At 40.9% G+C, this 19,144-nt stretch overlaps 1 protein-coding gene across 6 annotated transcripts in view; it reads right to left on the reverse strand.

The window, feature by feature from the left end:
• Positions 1-18,624, reverse strand: part of LOC134355712 (serine/threonine-protein kinase Nek9-like) — a 170,931-nt gene extending 152,307 nt beyond the window's left edge. For 3 of the 6 annotated variants that reach the window (XM_063066037.1, XM_063066035.1, XM_063066034.1), the window contains exons 1-2: positions 13,159-13,729; positions 1,493-1,669 (exon numbers count right to left, since the gene is read on the reverse strand). In XM_063066037.1, coding sequence (XP_062922107.1) covers positions 1,493-1,669; positions 13,159-13,726 — 745 coding nt within the window. In that variant the 5' untranslated portion in view covers positions 13,727-13,729. Of the gene's footprint in view, positions 1-1,492; positions 1,670-13,158; positions 13,730-18,530 lie in introns of those variants that run through there. The other 3 variants (XM_063066038.1, XM_063066036.1, XM_063066039.1) reach the window with 3 other exon arrangements.
• Positions 18,625-19,144: the final 520 nt, after the last annotated feature.

Consider the following 19,144-nt stretch of genomic DNA (forward strand, 5'->3'; position numbering starts at 1 on the left):
CAATCTTTCTCTTAAAAGTATACAAAACTCTTTCTTCCACCACCCAAAGACTCACCACCCCTGAGAGAAAAGTTTTTATCTCAACTCTGTCTTAAAGAGTGAGCTTTTACTTTTAAAATAAGGACAGTATGTAACAATATACAGTTCCATTGACCCATGTTCAATCTGCCACTGTATGTAAGGAGTTTGTATGTTTTCTCAGTGACCACACGGATTAACTCCGGGTGCTCCAGTTTCCTCCCACAGTCCAAAGATGTACTGATTTGGATTAGTAAATTGTGGGTATACTATGTTGGCGCCAGAAGCATGGCAAACCTTACAGGCTGTCCTCAGCACATCCTCAGACTGTGTTGATCATTGATGCAAATGGTGCATTTTACTGTATGTTTCGATGCAAATGTGACAAATAAGGTAAATCTTCATATTTTCTTTATTGGCCTTTTTTTCTACTCTCCTATAGAAGAAAACATTTTATCCACATCTTCCTTGTAAAAAAAACACTCCAGCTCTTCTATGCTTTATTGGAGTCCTCTCTCACATATCTAACATCCAATGGTTAAAAGCCTAGCCTAATCACTCTATCCTCATAACACAACCAGCCTATGTTAACAGACATCCCACCCTGCAAAAACTCATTTCAGGGAGGTAGCACCATCAATTTGCGGGAGACTTCCGGGAGAGGTGGGATGTCTGCAATAGAGTAGTTCCTGAGCAGCTAGCCAGCTGTTTAAATAACGCTGGCTATGCTAATGAATGAATGACACCTGTTAAACTCATCTCAACATGTCTTTTACAGTCTTAACCCACCATGGGCAATAGAAAAGTCAGCGTTGCAAATAGTGCAGTGAGCAACACTGTCATTATTTTTGACCCCTATTAGGCAGGGGTACAATTTAGGGTAGTCTGGGGTGATGTACATTTCATATTTTCTCTTTTTTGGAACACTCTCCCATGGCTCTCTCTCTCTCTCTCTCTCTCTCTCTTGCTCGCTCTCAAAAAAATGATATCCCAGACATTGTATATAATTTGCGGGCATCAGGGAGCCACTATTAATATGTGCGAGACTCCCAGAACTTGCGGGAGACTCCCGGAACTTCCAGGAGAGGTGGGATGTCTGCTTTAAGCTACTTTCTATATATTATCATCCTTCATTCAATACAGAGACCTAAACCATATGGTCTCACTAATATGGCCTTCCCGCCTTTGTTTTCAATTCCCTTAGCAAAAAAATGTCATTCAAAGGAAGAATCTGACCCAGGTGTGGTCTATGTGTTAAGTAATCAGTGTTTTGACCATATTCAGTTGCGTTATGATGTTGTTCATCATCAAACTTATAGCTAAACGGAAGCTGAGATCTCTGATTTATAATAATACTAATTAATATGTCATATATACTGAAAATAATCTCTTTGGCAGGTTGGAATACTGGATGACATTCATGCTTCCAACTCTAGGGTTCCCGTTGTCATGTTATCTTGTACACCAAGCTCACCTTTTCCCACTACGTGTATCTTTTCAAACTCTGCCAGTGTCTGGGGATGTGGGCGTTTCAGCTTGTCACTTTCACAGTAGAGATCCAGGATGTGCTTCTTTATACTTTCTGACATCGGGCTTGGACCTGCCACCAGCTTATTATCCAGTAGGGTTCTTGCCATGCCAACAGAGACACCTGAAAAAGAAAACCGTGGTTCAGGTTTTCTTCTGATCACCATGCAAGAAGTTAGTAGAGTCTACAGAGAGCTTGGTTTGGATGTACATCAATGGTTATATTGCTGGCTTACTCATTCACCATGGCAAATGGAGTATTAATTTTAATCAATTTAATAAAATTTGAATAAAAAGCTGGTATCAGTTAAAGATGACAATAAAACTAATGGATTAACCATAAAAATACACCTCCTTCACTACTATCAAAAGCAATTGCACTTCTTGGTCTGGCTATGTGTGACTCCAGGCCTACTGTGGTTGACTCGTAACTGCTCTCCAAAAGCGCCTAGCAGCTTATCCTATTTTAAGAGGCAAGAGGGATGGCCAATGAATACTGGGCCTTGTCAGTGATATTCATGAACCTGTGGGATTTTCAATCACAGCAGGCCCTGGAGGACAAATCATGTTCAAGGACGAGATGGGTATGGGTATATTTTATAATGTTCATGGGATCAAGGGAAGTCGGAACAAGGCTGGATTAGGATGAAGTTAGTGAAGTGGATGATCCGCTGTGGTCACATATAATGAAGTTACAGTAGACTCCAATTACTTGGGCCATCAGTTAATCGGGATAGCCGCTTGTTTGGGACAGCTCTTAAAGAACAAAAACTAAACAAGGAAATATCTGGGATTTCCTTTGTTTATTTTACTTTGGAAACGTTGCTGCTTAATTTTGACAGGAGACTTGTCCCTAACTAGCATCAGTCACATGCACTTGTGTGATCATTAGACACTGCACCATGCTTAGAGTGAATACCTCTTAAATACCGTCAGTTGCGTGTGTTTGTGTTCAAAATACAGTGATTTATGGAACTGATAGTTGGCGAGAAATAAGCAGAAAGACAATTCAGATCTGTTTTGATCATTGTGGTTTCAAGCATTCTGGCTTGAAGATGTGAGAAACGACTGGGAGTGAAAATCAAATGATTTCACTATTTCAGCAAGTTAGGAACTACAAAGAATGTGAAGGTATCTAAATTAATTTAAATATTACTATGCAATGAAGATTTGAAGTATACAACAGTTTCTAACTAGCATCAGTCACGTGCACTACACAGTGCTTAGAGGGAACAGTTTTGAAACAGTGTCACTTGCATGTGTTTGGGTTATGTTACTGATGCCAAATTAAAAAGGTGATTTTTGACACTACTTCATGTAGGAAGCCAATGAAGTCAGTCCATTATCTGTACTTAGTGTCTGTATTGACTTTGTTCATTTACAGTCGATCAAAAGAACACAGCAGCATAAACTGTTTGAATTACTCTGTCGATTACTATTATGAACTAATACACATTTATAGTACTATAGTAACATTGGTAGTATTCCAGTTTGTTCTGTATTTCATTTAAATACATAATTTGTTACTCAGTTAAACAGAAGTTTCTCTTTTTAAACTATTTCCTTGAAACTTTGGCTAATTGGGGCAGCCGCTTAATTGAACCAAAATGTACTGGTCCCCATGTGTCACAATTAACCAGAATCCATTGTACTGCCATGTCCATATGTATCATATCTATATTCTATGACCCCAAGAGTTTCTTTCCTCTCTTGTCCAATTTGAGAACAGACATCAGTAGCTTCCTTCCCCAATCATGTCCACAATTCATTCTGCAGGGTAAGAATAGTACCTGTGCAAAATCCCCTTTGTAGAGGCTTTGGGGGAAAGAATGGAAGTGTTTATTGAAGAACAGAGTTATACTTTTTACTCATATCTACTTTGTCTAACTGGATTAACCAAGCAAATGATGGCTCCAAACCTCCAGTTACACCAGTGCAGACTTAGCAACATGACGACAATATTGAAATTCCCTTGAACCTATAATTAAGGTACAGTGCAGTATTAGCATAACAGCAGTAATTAGTTAATGACTTTGCATCCTACTGATTAGTACACTTAACAGGCCCTGACCTCAGAGCATTACTGCTATAAGCTTAATTATAAATAAATTATTTTCAAAACATTAACTCAAGCTGTATCTAAATTTCTTTAATGGACACTAGCTTTAATTTAAATTGGGATGAAATATCAATTTGCGTTATTCCTCCTGAAGTTTCTGTGCCTTAGACTGGAAAAATACACTTTACTTAACATTGTTCCTAACAAGACATTATCAAGGGACATTGGGATTTGTGTAAATTAGCCTCAGAATCTAGCATTCTGCTCAAACAAATATCGTTTAAGCATATTTTATGCAAATTCATCTGGAACAAGAACATGATTTATTAACACAAGACAATTCAAAGACCCGTGAAGAGGTCACAGCAGTTCCACTAAGCAAAACAAGCACCTGTCTTTTTTCCCTCTCAAGAATAACAGTGTCCAGTTCAATTTGATTGCTAAAAGAAAACAAACAGTAAACTGAAGGTTGTTAGAATTTAACAAAAATCAATATGTGTAACCAGCAAGCGGTTTCTTACTCTCAACCATGCAAGGGCGCACAAACAGCCTGACCTAGACAAGTTCTGCTTTAATACTATGAAAAGTTCAGTGTTTCTGAAAAGATGTTAATCTGGTACACCATGTAATAATTCCTAACAGCCACATTTTTAAGTTCAGCTTAAAGTAAATTTATTAACAAAGTACATATATGTCACCATACACTACCCTGAGATTCATTTTCTTGTGGGTTTTCACAGTAAATATAAATAAGCGCACTGAATCAACGAAAAACTGCACACAACAGAGACAAACAACCAATGTGCAAAAGACAACAAACTGTGCAAATACAAAAAGAAAAACAATAATAATAATAAAGCAATAAATATAGAGAACACGAGCTGTAGAGTCGTTAAAAATGAATCCATAGATTGCAGAATCAGTTCAGTGTTGGGATGATTGTTCTATCCCCTCTGATTCAAGAGCCTGATGGTTGAGGGGAAATATCTGTTCCTGAACCTGGTAGTGTGGGACTTGAGACTCCTGTACCTTTTTCCTGATGGGAGTAGCAAGAAAAGAGCACAGCCTGGATGGTAGGGGTCCTTGATGATGGATGCTGCTTTCCTGCGATAGCACTCCTTGCAAATATGCTCAGAGGTAGGTAGGGCTTTACCTTTGATGGACTAGGCTGTATTCACTACTTCTTGCAGTTTTTTTCCCCGTTCCTGGGTATTGGGGTTCCCATACCAGGCCATTATGTGACCAGTCATTCTACTCTCCCATGCTCATCTCAAGAAGTTTGTCAAAGTTTTAGAAGGCATGCTGAACCTGCGCAAACTTCTAAGAAAGTAGAGGTGCTGCTATGCCTTCTTTGTAATGACCCTTACATGCTGGACCCAGGACAGATCCTATGATCTGGTGAAAGGGAGGCAGTGTCCAAGTTGCAAGGTCACTGGCCTCCTAGAATGACAGCATGTTTAATCACCAGTGTAAAACCTTTCAGCTTACCATTAATAATCAATAGTTGGTGCCCTGAGTCTCTATTTCATTTCCTCCTCTTCTGAAAATGATATCCATTAACTTTCAACACCCTGACCTTCACCCTCACCTCACCAAATTGCTCTTAAAAACTACCAGTCTGTTCTAGACACATCCAGTCTCTGGGGTCAGAAACCTTTTGTTAAAATGGATAGGGACATTCTGGTAGCTCAAGACAGAGAGAAACCTGGGAGAGGTATTAACAGGACTGGATGAACAGAACTTTGCTTTTAAAAGTCCGCTGCTTTTCTGGGTAGGCTGCTTTACGTTGGAAAGCAATCAGCTCATAATCAGGTAGTTTCGGAAACTGGCATTTCCACTAGTAAGTTCTGTTGCCCTGCACCGTACTTGGATTTTACATTACACCAGGGACAAACTGTTGAATGTCAACAATCTTCCAGGTCCAATTTTGCATGGTGGCAATGAAGGATGAAAGTGCCTATCCAATCATTCCTTGTAGAAGATCTCTATACTTGGAGCTACCCCTACAATCTCCCATGACAAGGCAAGGTCCAATGGTCAAACCCATGATTAGCGAGTCCTGGGGTCGAGGTCCGAAGGTCAATCCCCTGATTGGCGAGCCGTGGGGTTGACACTCAAAGGTTAAACCCATGATCAGCGAGTCCTGGGGTCAAGCCCTGATGGTTAAACCCATGATCAGTGAGTCCCGGGGTCAACCTTGAAGGTCAAGCCTGTCTGTGATTAGCGAGCCCTGGGGTTGAGACCGGATGGTCAAACCAGTCCTGGGGTTGAGCTTGAAGGTTAAATCCCCGATCGGTGAGTCCTGGGGTCAAAGCCTACGGTCAAATCATTGATCTGTGAGTACTGGGGTGGATATCCAGAGGTTGGCAAGGCCCAGAGGGCAAAGCTGAAGGTTGAAGTCCAGAGGTCGGTGACTCTGGAGGTAGAAAGCCTGAAAGTCAAAGATCAAAGTCTGCGAGTCCGGAGATAGAGGCTTGAAGGTTGGGTCTGTGAGTCTGGGCCAAGGACTGGAGGTTGGAGTCCTGATGACCAAGATTCTGAGAGTGCAGGCCCAAGCATTGGAGACCCGGAGGCAGCCTGTCCAGAGGGTGTGTGGGTTTGGACGTGTAGGAAAGGTACTTGTTTTGCTGTTGTTGTCTTGTTTTGTTCTGGAGTTATTGTTGTTGCTGCTAAACATTGAGGATATTTTATGTCAGCACTGGAACATGTACCAACACTGGTTGGCTGCCCCTGCACATTCTTAGGTTGTGTTGGTTATTAATGCAAACAGCATATTTCACTGTGTGTTTTGATATACATGTGATAACTAAATCTGGATCTGAATCCACCCGAGTTGACATATACCCAAAACATCCAAATCCCAAGGAAGCTACGGAACTATCTGTCAAGGTAACCGTAAAGCCTAATTATAATCTCACTTGATGTTCACATGTTTGAACTTTCCAGATGGAGTAACTGAATCAACAGAAAGGAACGTCCGGCATATTTCTTCCAGTTGCTGAAATCCTGAAATCAATAAATGCCAACGTTCAGCACGCAACACAGATCAAATGGTCTTGATGATTTCTGCTTTCAACTGCTAAACCATTAAAAAAACCTTCTAAGTTTACATCCTCTCACTCAATAAAGTTTTTGCTTTCAATCGATCCATTTCCCTACCGCAGCCTACTGACACTGATTCAAGAAGCACGCTCCAAATCTCTCATTTAATCAGAAGCAATTGAAGAGGACTCCAGTAACATGATGGGATCCAAAGCTTGAAATAATGCCCTAAATGAATTCAGCACGTGCTCTGGGAATGCACCTCTGAGCAGTTGCAAGAGTAGTCGTTAGCTCTGTCAATATCTTATTTCCAGAAACATTCTGGATTAGGATGGATTTTGGTTTGAGTGTGAATGTGAACTTGGAGAAAGTCTGTTGAACGCAAAGAGCATTTGTAAGCTCTCCCATTCTACCTGCTTATCCATCATTTATCAACTTAGAACTATATTGATAAATGATAGGACAAACTGGGTCACTAATATATCATATCAGAACATTTTTCTTATGGTGGACTACTCGTAACAGATTTCTCGTACCTGTTGCTAACCCACGAGAGAAGTACCCACTTATCTCCTCCAGATCTGCAAGCATCAATGTGCTGATAAGTACCGACAGAGTACCCACTATGCACACCCCTTGGACACTGCCACATGAATCCTTCACGTGAGAGGTCCAAAACAGCAACCACCCATGAATTATTTTGAAGTACTACGACTAAAGAATGAATGAAAAACACTGGAGAGGTTAGTGCGGCACTCTATAGTACCAGCGATTAGGGCTCAATTCCCGCTGCTGTCTGTAAGGAGTTTGTCCGTTCTCCCCATGACTGAATGGATTTTCTCCGGATGCTCTAATTTACTCCAGGCACTCTGGTTTCGTCCCACATTCCAAAAGAAGTATAGGTTAGGGTTCATAAATTGTGGCATACTATGGTGGCACTGGAGGCATGGCAACACTTGCGGGCTGCCCCCATCACATCCTCAGACTGCATTGGTTATTGACAAAAATGACACATATTACTGTATGTTTTAATGTTTTTAAGTACACACAACAAATAAAGATAATCAATCTGATAGCATTGCACTGTTTCTTCTCTATTTAAGCCCATCACCCATTCTGGGACATTGGCTATCAACAACAGCTCGCCAGAGTCCTCTGTCCTGGGCCAAAGGTTGATCAGCTCTGTAGATTCTGCTTTCACTACACAACTTCATAAGCCTTCTAGGTGAACATCCTTCCTCTCCCAGGGATGAGGTCTTTGAAGCTTCTGTTGGTGTTTCTGCAGCACTGGGTATTAGGGGATGGAGTTGCTAACCCCATTCCCAACCCTCTTGCTTTTGCAGTTGGGTTTGGAACTGTCAATGATGGAATTAGCATTGCACTGTGCAGGGATAAATTTGATGGGCTGAACAACCTCCTTCTATAGTACAATATATGATGCCTCAATTATAAGTCACCCTCCTGTTTTATTCAGTGTTAAACTACCATTCAAAAATTAAAGTTCAAATTCATATGCAAAAACATTGAAAATCAATGAAGTAACTACATCATAGGCATCTGTTAGTCTCGTGAGACCATGAATTTGCGCCTTGGAAGGTTTCCAGAGCACAGGCCTGGACAAGGTTGTATGGAAGATCAGCAGTTGCCCATGCTGCAAGTCTCCCCTCTCCATGCCACCGATGTTGTCAAAGGGAAGGGCATTAGGACCCATACAGCTTGGCACCGGTGTCATCGCAGAGCAATGTGTGGTTAAGTGCCTTGCTCAAGGACACACACGCTGCCTCAGCCAAGGCTCGAACTAGCGACCTTCAGATCACTAGACGAACGCCTTAACCACTTGGCCACGCGCCAACACAATAAGTAAGCACAATAAATATTTAAAAATTGGGACACAGAAAAGCTTAAAAATATTTACATCAATTAATTCAGAAATAATACCTCATTCTTATTCAGTTCCTTTATTGTTGTTCTTCCATTTCAATGAATGAGCTCATTGTTCTTAATCCTAGTTCTGACCTTGTGCAACTCAAGATGGCCAACTCCCTGTGTAAGAGCTATGGAATTAGCACACGTTACACGTCATGAAGAGTCTGATACTGGAGTGAAATTGGAAAGTCAGCAGAGAAGTGTAACCAGCAAGTTTGAGACTTCTGAGTTTGCACAGAGAACTACAGGCATTTCCTGGTGAACTCTGGACTATTAAAATAATCTCAGTTGGTTTTGTTTGAAGGAAATTGTCTTACAGCTATGCAATGATATATTTGGTTTGGAACGTTCTGCCACAGTGAACATGCAAACCAAGTTATAGCATCTCCAACACAACACAACAAAGTGTTGGTGTAAAACCAAAACCTTTCCATATGACCACTACATCTGAGTCTTATGGGAAGAGATGTCTTCAGTGTAAGTTGGAGAGAGAGCAACTCCACCAGCCAATTCCTTGCTAAGTGGGGCTCCAGCAATGAAGTCAATGTATATCCCTTTTACTATAGCACCTCAGCACAATACCTGAACCACACTGTGAACTAAATACACCTTTAATGCCACTGAAAGACTTACGTCTGATTGAAGGGACCTTTGCTTAAATAGATATTTCACAGAGTAGAAAATCATACATGTTGCGCGAATGAAATCGCTGGAGAAAATTACTGGTAGATACAAAGCAGCTTCTTTACTCGACAAAACAAGGTACAGCAGGCATCATATGGAAACACTTTTGGTGGAAAGGTCTACTGACCCAACAAGGGGCTCGATATTTTATGTGGCAAACATCAAAGGCCAACTATGTAGTCGCGCTGATACGCTACAAGTGAAAACAACAAACTGACTTGAGCAGGGTCGGGTTGAACCGTTTACTGTTTGAATCAGCGTGCGCTTAAGTACCTGCTCCCAGCAACCCCTGCTCTCCGCGGGGCGGAAGAGACGTCGGCCACCGGGCCGAGGTCTGCCCCGCACTCAGATTCCTCTCATTTGCTGCTGGCTGCGGGTTCGCCGGCGACTGCTGGAGCCAGTTCGCTTGCTGCGTGGGTGAGCCGCCACAACTCCATATTTACAATGTATGGCCAATGTTTTCTTTGAATCTACATACAACCTTCACACCTCCCGATCCACAGACACCCAAATAAATTTTAATCAGCATTGTCTGGACTGGAATTCACAGCTTTTAGGAACCCAATGTTCAGAGCTGCACTCCAAATTAAATCCACAATACATTTTCAGAAGTGAAGACTGGTAGCCAAAGTCAATTGTTAAATGTATATGTCCTAAAAACAGAACTCACTCTAACAAGACTGATATTAAAATAAGAACACCTGGTACTACCACACATTTCCCCAAAATGAAATTTTAGTTAAGGCAAATAACAATCATTTGTTTGTTAAAAACTGGTTAGTTATTTCTGATTTAGAATGTTGGAGTTAATTATTGCTCCAAGCTCTGATAATTCAGGTAAATAATTAAAAGACCCCTAGGTATAATTATTTCTGTGATTCTTCTGTTTGCATGAATGACTAAATGTTGGCAACTTCCCAGTAAAGTATTTTGTTTATTTCCTGAGTTGTAGGCATTGCTGGCATAGTTGGTACTTTTTGTCCATCGCAAATACCATTGAATTGAATGATCTGCTTGGCTATTTCAGTAGAACAGTAAAGGACAACCATATTACTGTGATAAGGAATATCATCCAATTTTTGAATAGACACTAAACCCATGAACACTACCTCACTACTTTTTATTTTTTTATTTTTGCACTCCTTATTTATCTATTTAATATATATAGTCAACCAATTTGTTTATTATCAAAGGTTCATTAATCATGACATATGTCGGTGATATTAAACTTGATCCTAATTCTGGAATGGAGGAGGTTGGTGAGCTAGACAAGATTTTTTTCAACAATCCAGTCCCATGGTCACCAGTCCCAATAATAACTAGCAGCCCATGTTTATTTGGTAAGCTTGGTTTCCTTGCTGCTATACTTCCCAGCCTATGGGTAACCAGTCCGGTAACATACCGTAAATACACAATGTGAATGTACAACAGCAGGTTACTGATGCAGAGTGCTTGAAATACTAAGCAGATGAGGCAGCATCTGTAGACAGAGAATCATGAAAGGTCAGTGAATCTTCTTCGAAGATGGAAAAGTGAGTAAGCAGGAAGAGAGAGGAAAAAACACCAGAGTGAAACTGTGAGATATGGAACAAAGCAGACAGAGGAATCAAAAGAATATGCTGCTAACACTTCAGGCAGAAAAAAGTGAATTCAGTACTGGGTTTTGAATACTGCAATGTGACTAAATTGAAGATGAGATAATATTCCTCTAGTTTATATTGGGCTTTATTACAAAACTATCAGAGACCCAAGCCAGAGAGATCAGACGTGAGAATTGGAATGAATAACTAAGATGACAGGCAACTAAAAGCCCAGGGTCATCCTTGAGGATGAAGATGCTCTGCAAAGCAGTAACCCAGCCTGCACTTGGTTTCTCCAATGTAGAGGAATCAACATCTTAAAGAGAAAGCAGGTAGGAAGATATGTAAGTGATTCAGTGCTTCACTTGTAAAGATTAGTTGAGTTGGGTGCCTGGATAGTAGGAAAGGAAGGGCAGGTGCTGTATTCACTGTGGCTGCGTGATAAAGTTCTATGAGAACTGAAGTGACTGATGGAAGACCGAGGAGTCATAGCGGGAGAAGTTGCTATGCAATGCTGAAACCATTGGAAAGATAACTCTAGCAGTGGGATGTCACTGAAGATGACTGAACACTACAGAGGAAGATCCACCAGAAGTGGAGGCCTGTGGAATGGAAGGTGAGTACAAGGGGAATTCCCTTCTGGCTCTCACTCGGGGGAAAGTGGTTGACAAAGGAAGTGCATAAAGGGAGTCAATTATGCTGCAGAGAAGGCCATTGTTAAAGAAGGTGGACATCACAGACACTATCACAAAAATTCTCACAATCTGAAAGGATGGCAGGTAGATAGAGGATGGAATAAAGTCCCTACAGGAAAAATGATGGGAGGAGGTGTAGTTGAGATAGGTTCAGGAGACTGCAGCCTTGCAATAAATATTTGTTGATAGTCTCTTACCTGGAGATGGAAAAAGCCAAGTTATGCTATGGAAAAGTCAAGTACAGACCATGTAGAATTGGAACCCATTTTGGCTATCTAGGTTCCAATTCTTCAAATCTCTTGACAGTCTCCTTTTCTGCCCACCTTCAAGACATTCCTTAAAATCCAAGACACTCCTTAAGTTGCCCAAGTACACCCATGTGACCAATTAAGCTACTAACCTATATGCCTTTCAAATGTGAGCGGAAGCAAGGGTATTCAGAGGAAACACGTGTGGTCACAGGGGAACATAGAAACTCCTTACAGACAATGGTAGAATTGAACCTGGGTCAGTGGGGCTGTAATAGCATTATGCTAACCACTACACTACTTCTCATATTACCTGGGATCAGACTTTGTCCTAGAGCACTGCAAGTGCCTGAAGATGATTTATTAAGTAAAAGATGCTATACAAATGAAATATTTAGTTGTTATGATGAAATATGTAAGAGAATAGGAACTGAAGACCCAAGCAGGAACAGCTCAGTGAACTGATTCTTTTCTTTGACTTTTCTTAGTATCAATATTGCTGCACACAATACACTCATCCAAAGCTCTATAAGGAACAGTTAATTGTGAATATTTGTATTCTTTGAGCAGACAATCCAGTGGTTTCATAATTACCATTACAAATACCATTTTATTGCAGATTTAATTAAATTTAAATATCTAATTTTTCTGTGGCAGGATTCAAACAAATTATCTCTGGACCAATAACTTGGGTTTCTAGCAACTTAACCAGCATGCTTCCATTTGGCTTGTACGCCCACCTGAATCTTGATCTAGATCAAAATAAATGTATTATATGCCATCATATACTGACTGTCTTGAGATTCATTTTCTTGCAGGCATTTTCAGTAGAACAGAGAAATTATATAGAATCAATGCAAAAAAAAAACTGCACGCAAAGACTGATAAATAACTGATGAGCAAAAGAAGACAAACTGCAAATGAAAAAATAATTAAGTAAGTAAATAATACTGAGAACGTGAGTTGTAGAGTCCTTGAAAGTGAGTCCATAGGTTGTGGAATCAGTTCAATGTTGAGGTGAGTGGAATTATCCCCACTGGTTGAAGGGTAATAACTGTCCTTGAACCTGCTGGTGTGTGAGCTAAGGCTCCAGTACCTCATTCCTGATGCAGCAGTAAGAAGAGAGTATTGCTCGGATGGTGGGGGTCCTTGATGATGGATGCTGCTTTCTTGTGGCAGCGCTCCTTGTATATGCGCTCAATGGTGGGGAAGGTTCTGTCTATTTTAATGACAACACCTCCAGCTGTGCACCGCTCCCTAGAACTGCATTGACCGATCAGCCTAGATTTTGCACTCAACCCTCTGGAACTTAGACTTATAATCTACTGACTGATACTTGGTATAAAACCAAAATATATAAGATAAATATAGTAAAATACCTGTCAGAATCTCCAAGTCTCTCCTGAGTTCTTCCAAGTCTGTAGTCAGCAGGGAAGTACAGCCGAGGAAGTCCATTCTGCTTTCTGCATCTTCCACATCAATGTGGCTGGACACAATATTGTCAAAGAATCTCTGCACAGCTTTGTTCTCACGGATAGTAATTGGTGTGAGTGTCTGAACCTCTCCAGACCCACATATATATATTGCCTCTTGCTGAATATGGAGAATAAAGGCAACTGATTTGACTTGTTTTCCATTCAAGGCTTCAGCTACCTGCACTGAAATTGAATCCAGCGTGGAGGATTCATATACATAATTCACCACAGTTACGTGTGGCCATGATGCACCTGTAATATCAGAGCAACAGTTAACTTTATTGCAGATTATTAAAAGCCTCTGGGTGGGTAAGCTACCTAGTCCTGTATTGTCGCTTTTCCTCTTGGCAGATTCTGTTTCTGTTTCTTGTTGATCACAGTTATCTCCACTACAGCTAGTTCTGGAGTTATGAGACTGTTCCACTTCAGATCCACATCCAGTCCTTCCTTTCTCAAGCTCCTCAGGGCACATTAAACATGGATCAAACTTATCAGACGAATCTGAGATAACCCCACTGTCTGTCTGTGCTGAGGACCTCCTTACAGTCTGCATTGGATTGATGGTAACCTCACTCATGTTGAATTGGAAAGCAGTGTAGTGGAGTTCAGTAATATTAGTGAATGGAATCCTTGCCCAGAGTTAAATCACGTATCGCCATGTTGTCTCATCATGTTGACATCCGAATCTGCATTCACTCACTGCGTCTGGGAGCTGCATCAGAGAATTCCAACTGTTGATGCAAACCTCTCTAAAGCCGATGCCAGGAATTTCTTCCTCCATGTTGGACTGCAAATTGAGTTAAACTTTTAATGAATGGTCTGATTGTGTGAATACTGTTCTCCATAGGTTTAAATATCAGCACCCCTTGGGTATTTCTGCTAAAATAAGTAAGCATTTCCATTAGGGAGGATAAATGTAATCAGAAAAACAGAAGAGCATTTTTTAATCAAGATATCAGGAGAAAAAGTGTTAATCCAACATAGACAATGGCACTTATACTTTTATGCAAACTTGCAATCAAACAGAGTACAGTAACAATGTTTAAAAAAGACTGATACGTTCCCTTGGAAAGTAAGATTAGCATTCTATTTAGTTTCTGCTTAAGTTATTTTTGTGCATTCTACTCCACTTTGTCCCAGGAAATATTTGGTCCAACGACTGAAATCAGTAATACCTTGTTATTATTTCCAGAGGACACATCATTTGTTTTAGATGGTTTAAATTTATATTTTTAATACCTTCAATGATCTCTAGTGAGAAAAATGGCAAACGGTTTATTATTTTCTTTTTGGAGGATGGCTAGAATTGAAGAAGATTCTGTAAACAGGGACCATTAATTTAATCCTCATTTATCTTTCTCAATGAAGCTTGTTATTCATGTGACCAAAGCATCAGAATATATTTTTGGTTGATCAGATTACATCTCGTATTGTGCAGATAAATACAGAGTCCTTTCTGAATAGATGGTTGTGTTATCTTTATAGAAATACTGATACTGGACACTTGCTTCTAGAAAACCACTCTTTGAAATTGTCCTTCAAGACTAACTGTGGTGCTTTCATTTTTCTAGTTTGTATGAAGGTTGAAGCTTTCCCTGAGCTGTGTACTGCCTTTGTTGGCCATTTATGAGCCCAGTATCAGAGTCAAAATCAGGTTTATTATCACTGAAATTTCTTGTTTTGCAGCAGCAAGACATAAATATTACTGTAAGTAACAAAAATAAATAAAGAGTAAAAGAACAAATATGAGGTAGTGTTCACGGACCATTCAGAAATCTAATGGCAGAGGGAGGAAGCTGTTCCTAAAACATGTAGCTCAGGCTCCTCGGCCTCCTCCCCTATAGTAGTAATGAGAAGAGGGCATATCCCAGATGGTGAAAGTCATTATTGATGGAAGCTGCCTTCTTAAGGCACTTGAAGATAACCTCAATGGTGGGGAGGGTTGTGTCTGTGATGGAGTTGGCTAAGTCTACAATCCTCTGCCGCACTTTTTTAATCCTATGCATTGGCTGTGATGCAACTAATCATATTGCTCTCCCTGCTGTTCATCTGTGGAAATCTGCAAGAGTCTTTAGTGACCTATCAAATATATTCAAACTCCTAATGAAGTGTGTCTTCTTCATGAATGCATCAATGTATTGGACTGGAAATCAACTGATTTGCCAAGACATTGGCCTTGCACCAATTTAAGAAGATTATGATGACCATAAGACATAGAAGCAGAATTGGGCCATTATCCCTCTTAACCTCATCCCCCTGCCTTCTCCCCAAAAACCTTTGAACCCCTTACAAATCAAGAATCTATCAATCTCCACTTTAAATATACCCAGTGACTTAGCCGCCACAGCCATTGTGGCAATGAATTCCACAGATTCACCACCCTCTGGCTAAAGACATTCCTCCTCACTTTTTAAAGGGACGTACTGGTATTCTGAGGCTATGCCTCTGGTTCTAGACTCCCTCACTAAATAAAACACTCACTTTATCGAGTCCTTTCAATATTCAAAAGGTTTCAATGAGACCCAACCCCTGCTCATTCTTCTAAACACCAGTGAGTACAGCCCCAGAGATATCAAACACTCCTCATATGTTAATCCTTTCATTCCTGGGATCATTCTCACAAACCTTCTCTGGAGCCTATCTTTTAGGAGAGAAGGAACAGCTCCTTTTTCCCTATTGCCAAGAACATACAAACTAAAATTCCAATGTTTCATATTGCTCTTACATGTATAAAGGTCATTAATCTGAAAAGTTAACTGCTTCTCTCTCTCTACAAATGCTGCCCGACCTGTTGATCATGTTGCCAGAACAACGGCAAGGTAAAAGAACTGGTTGTTGACCGAAGGAGGTGGGGGTGAGTACAATTCTGCCTTCATCAGCAGAGCTGCTAAGACATGTGGTACCTTGAGTTCCTGGGCATCCATGTCCACTAGCAACCTCTCTTGATATCTCCATTTGATGTGATAATCACATCAGCATCATACTTTCCAGGCTTCCCAGAAGATTCAGCTTGTCCTTGAGAATTCCTTCAAATTTTTACAGATGCACTATATAAAGGAACCTGACACAATGCATCTCAGCTTACTGTGGTAACTGCTCTGCCCTCAACTGCTGGAGCCTCCAAAGAGTGGTAAACACCTCCCAGTCCATTACATCTTCCCATTTAATCCAGCTTCACTGTGCATCAGGAAACCAAGCAATCTCATCAAGGATGCTTGTCCATTCCATTTTCTCTCTTCTACTTTCTTAGAGAAGATCCAGGAGCTGGGCTAGCAGATGAAAGAATAGCTTCTTTCCCACAGCAATCTGACCTCTGAACCAATCATCTCTTTCACATCCTCTTCCAGGTAGTGCTGCCGTGATCTCAAACTCTTAATTCAGTCTCCTCTTTCTTCTCACCTCAGTATTTGTTTTTGCACTATACTTTGCACCATTCCATTGTTTTGCATTCATTATTATATTTATTGCTATATTTATTTTTTGCCATGTACATTGTTTACTCACACAAGCAAGGAATTTCATTTCACCCTGATGCTTATGCCAATAAACTGATCAGTATCTGAGGACTTCCAGAATTCACTGTATTTGTCTTGTTTTCATTTAACAAACACTCAGGGACCACTTTATTAGATTCACATTCATTCATGCAAATATTTAATCAGCCAATCATGTGGCAGCAACTCAATGCATAAAAGCATGCTGACGGAGTCAAGAGGCTCAGTTTTTATCCCCCTTTGAGGTGGGGAAAAGGTTGCACAATACAGCAGAATTTATGGGCATTATCATCAGTCTGCAATGGGTTGAACAAGTTAAGCCATATGGAGTTGTGATCTGCTCAGATTCTGCCTTGATACTGCACAGTTTGGAATCAAAGTGTTCAAGGAGACCTGATCTGTTGATGGAAGTGTGCTATAATTTATATGTTCTGGAGAGTTCAGAAATAGTAGTACAGTTTTGTTGGGTACCTGCACAGGTTGGGTAATGAAAAGGCAGATGTTATAGCAAAACAGGCACTTACTAAGTTGAAGGTACATATTAAAAGGGGAAGTATGAAGACAAATCTTGTATTAAGTTGACTGAGATTGAGAAATGGCAGAAATTTGTGGGATAGTGAGGTTCTATCACAATTTGTTACCATCAGTTCATGGGAGGTGCCTTTTGGGAAGCAATAGGAGGGAAGATATATGGTTGGCAAGACTAAGGTTTGGACATAAGTGTTTGCACTCTACTTTGGCACCTGTTGGTAAGCATGGGAATGGGTGGTATAATTTTTTTTCGTAAGGTCCCAGAGACAGTGGAACATGTGATCATGGTATGCCACCGATATTCATTGGAACATAGGAAGCTGTTTAGGCAATTACAGGGAAGATCTGGAGTTCCCAGGTTGCAGGATATTCTGGCACCCGAGTCATGTAGGGCCCTGGAGAACTTTTTAATTAAAACAGGTTTGTGGAGCAGGAACTGATCCCTGTCATACTCCATTACACTAGGTGGTAGTAATGCACTTTCCTGATAGGTGCAAGTTTCATTAGCATAAAAGAAGAAGGATTTTAATTGTTGTTCAACCGAAACATCAGAATGGGGATGAAATGTGCTCTAAGTGACTTGACTGTGTAATGACTGTTGCTGCCAGACTGGGTGGATTGAGTATCTCAGAAACTGCTGATCTCCTGGGATTTTCACATCCAAGTCTCTTGAGCTTACACAGAATGGTGTGAAAACAACAACAAAAAAAATCCAATGAGCAGCAGTTCTGTTGGCAAAGCCACCATTTTAATGAGATCAGAGGCGAACAGCCAGACTGGTTCAAGCTGACAGGAAGGCGACAGTAACTCAAATAACCAAGTTTTACAACAGTGGTGTGCAGAAGAGCCTCTCTGAACGCACAAAACGTCGAGCCTTGAAGTCGATGAATTACAGCAGCTGAAGACCATGAACATACACTCAGCAGCCACTACTAAAGTCATCACTGAGGGTACAGTCTGGTTGTCTGCCCCTTTGTTTGTGGGTGAGGTGGTAAGAGGGAAGTTGTTTTACATTCATAGTATGTTCTAACAACTGCGTTATCTTGCGCTGATTTAAAAAAAAACTTTTGATTCCCTTGCTTATTATGTGGTGAACTTCTTTAAATTCGAATTGTTGGATATGGCTGAACCATGTTCCACGCATTTTAACACTCACCCGTCTCACCGCTCCAGACCCAGTGCCACCTACATTAACTCAATCCAACTGCCAGTATTAGACCCTCCTGAAAGCAACAAGTACACATCACTCACTGCATTCTCTTCAACGCCCCTCATTGGATCCACGTTACAACAAATTCAGCTTTCTTCCCACACAAGCCGGTCCAGGGAGGCGAAGGAGTAGAGCACGCGCACGCGCAGTACGGAAAGCGTCCTCGGTTGCTAAGGGAAACCGCCCAGTCCAAACGCCGCCGTCCATCACAACGGGGACGGTGAAGTTCGGAGTGAGTGCTGGAGAAGGAGGAATTAAATTAATCAGTAACAACAGAAGTTTTTCTGTTCACTTGGTGCAGGGTGGAACAAAGTTTTCCCTTCCCCTGGTCGAAATTCCACATGAGCATGGAATTTTCCCAATCAGCTGATTAGCAGCTTGTAACACATCCAGGAACGCTTCAGAATGTTTTCCAGTTCTTCCCGAAACTCTCCAAAAATGCAAACACCTATTATTGCTGTCTTCGGCAAGAGCGAGATTTTATAGGAAACAGCGAGAATCCAAATCTTAAGAGAGAAACAGGTCGTACTCACAAAAGCCTGCTCTCGGGATAGGAATGGGCAGCGGAGGTACTTGGGAAGCATTTGATGTAATAAAAATGACGAGAGTTCAGGCTCTGGTAATTGTGGTCACTGCATCGATTGACCTCAAAATC

The sequence above is a fragment of the Mobula hypostoma genome, chromosome 13, assembly GCF_963921235.1.
Source record: "Mobula hypostoma chromosome 13, sMobHyp1.1, whole genome shotgun sequence".
Lineage (NCBI taxonomy): Eukaryota > Metazoa > Chordata > Chondrichthyes > Myliobatiformes > Myliobatidae > Mobula > Mobula hypostoma.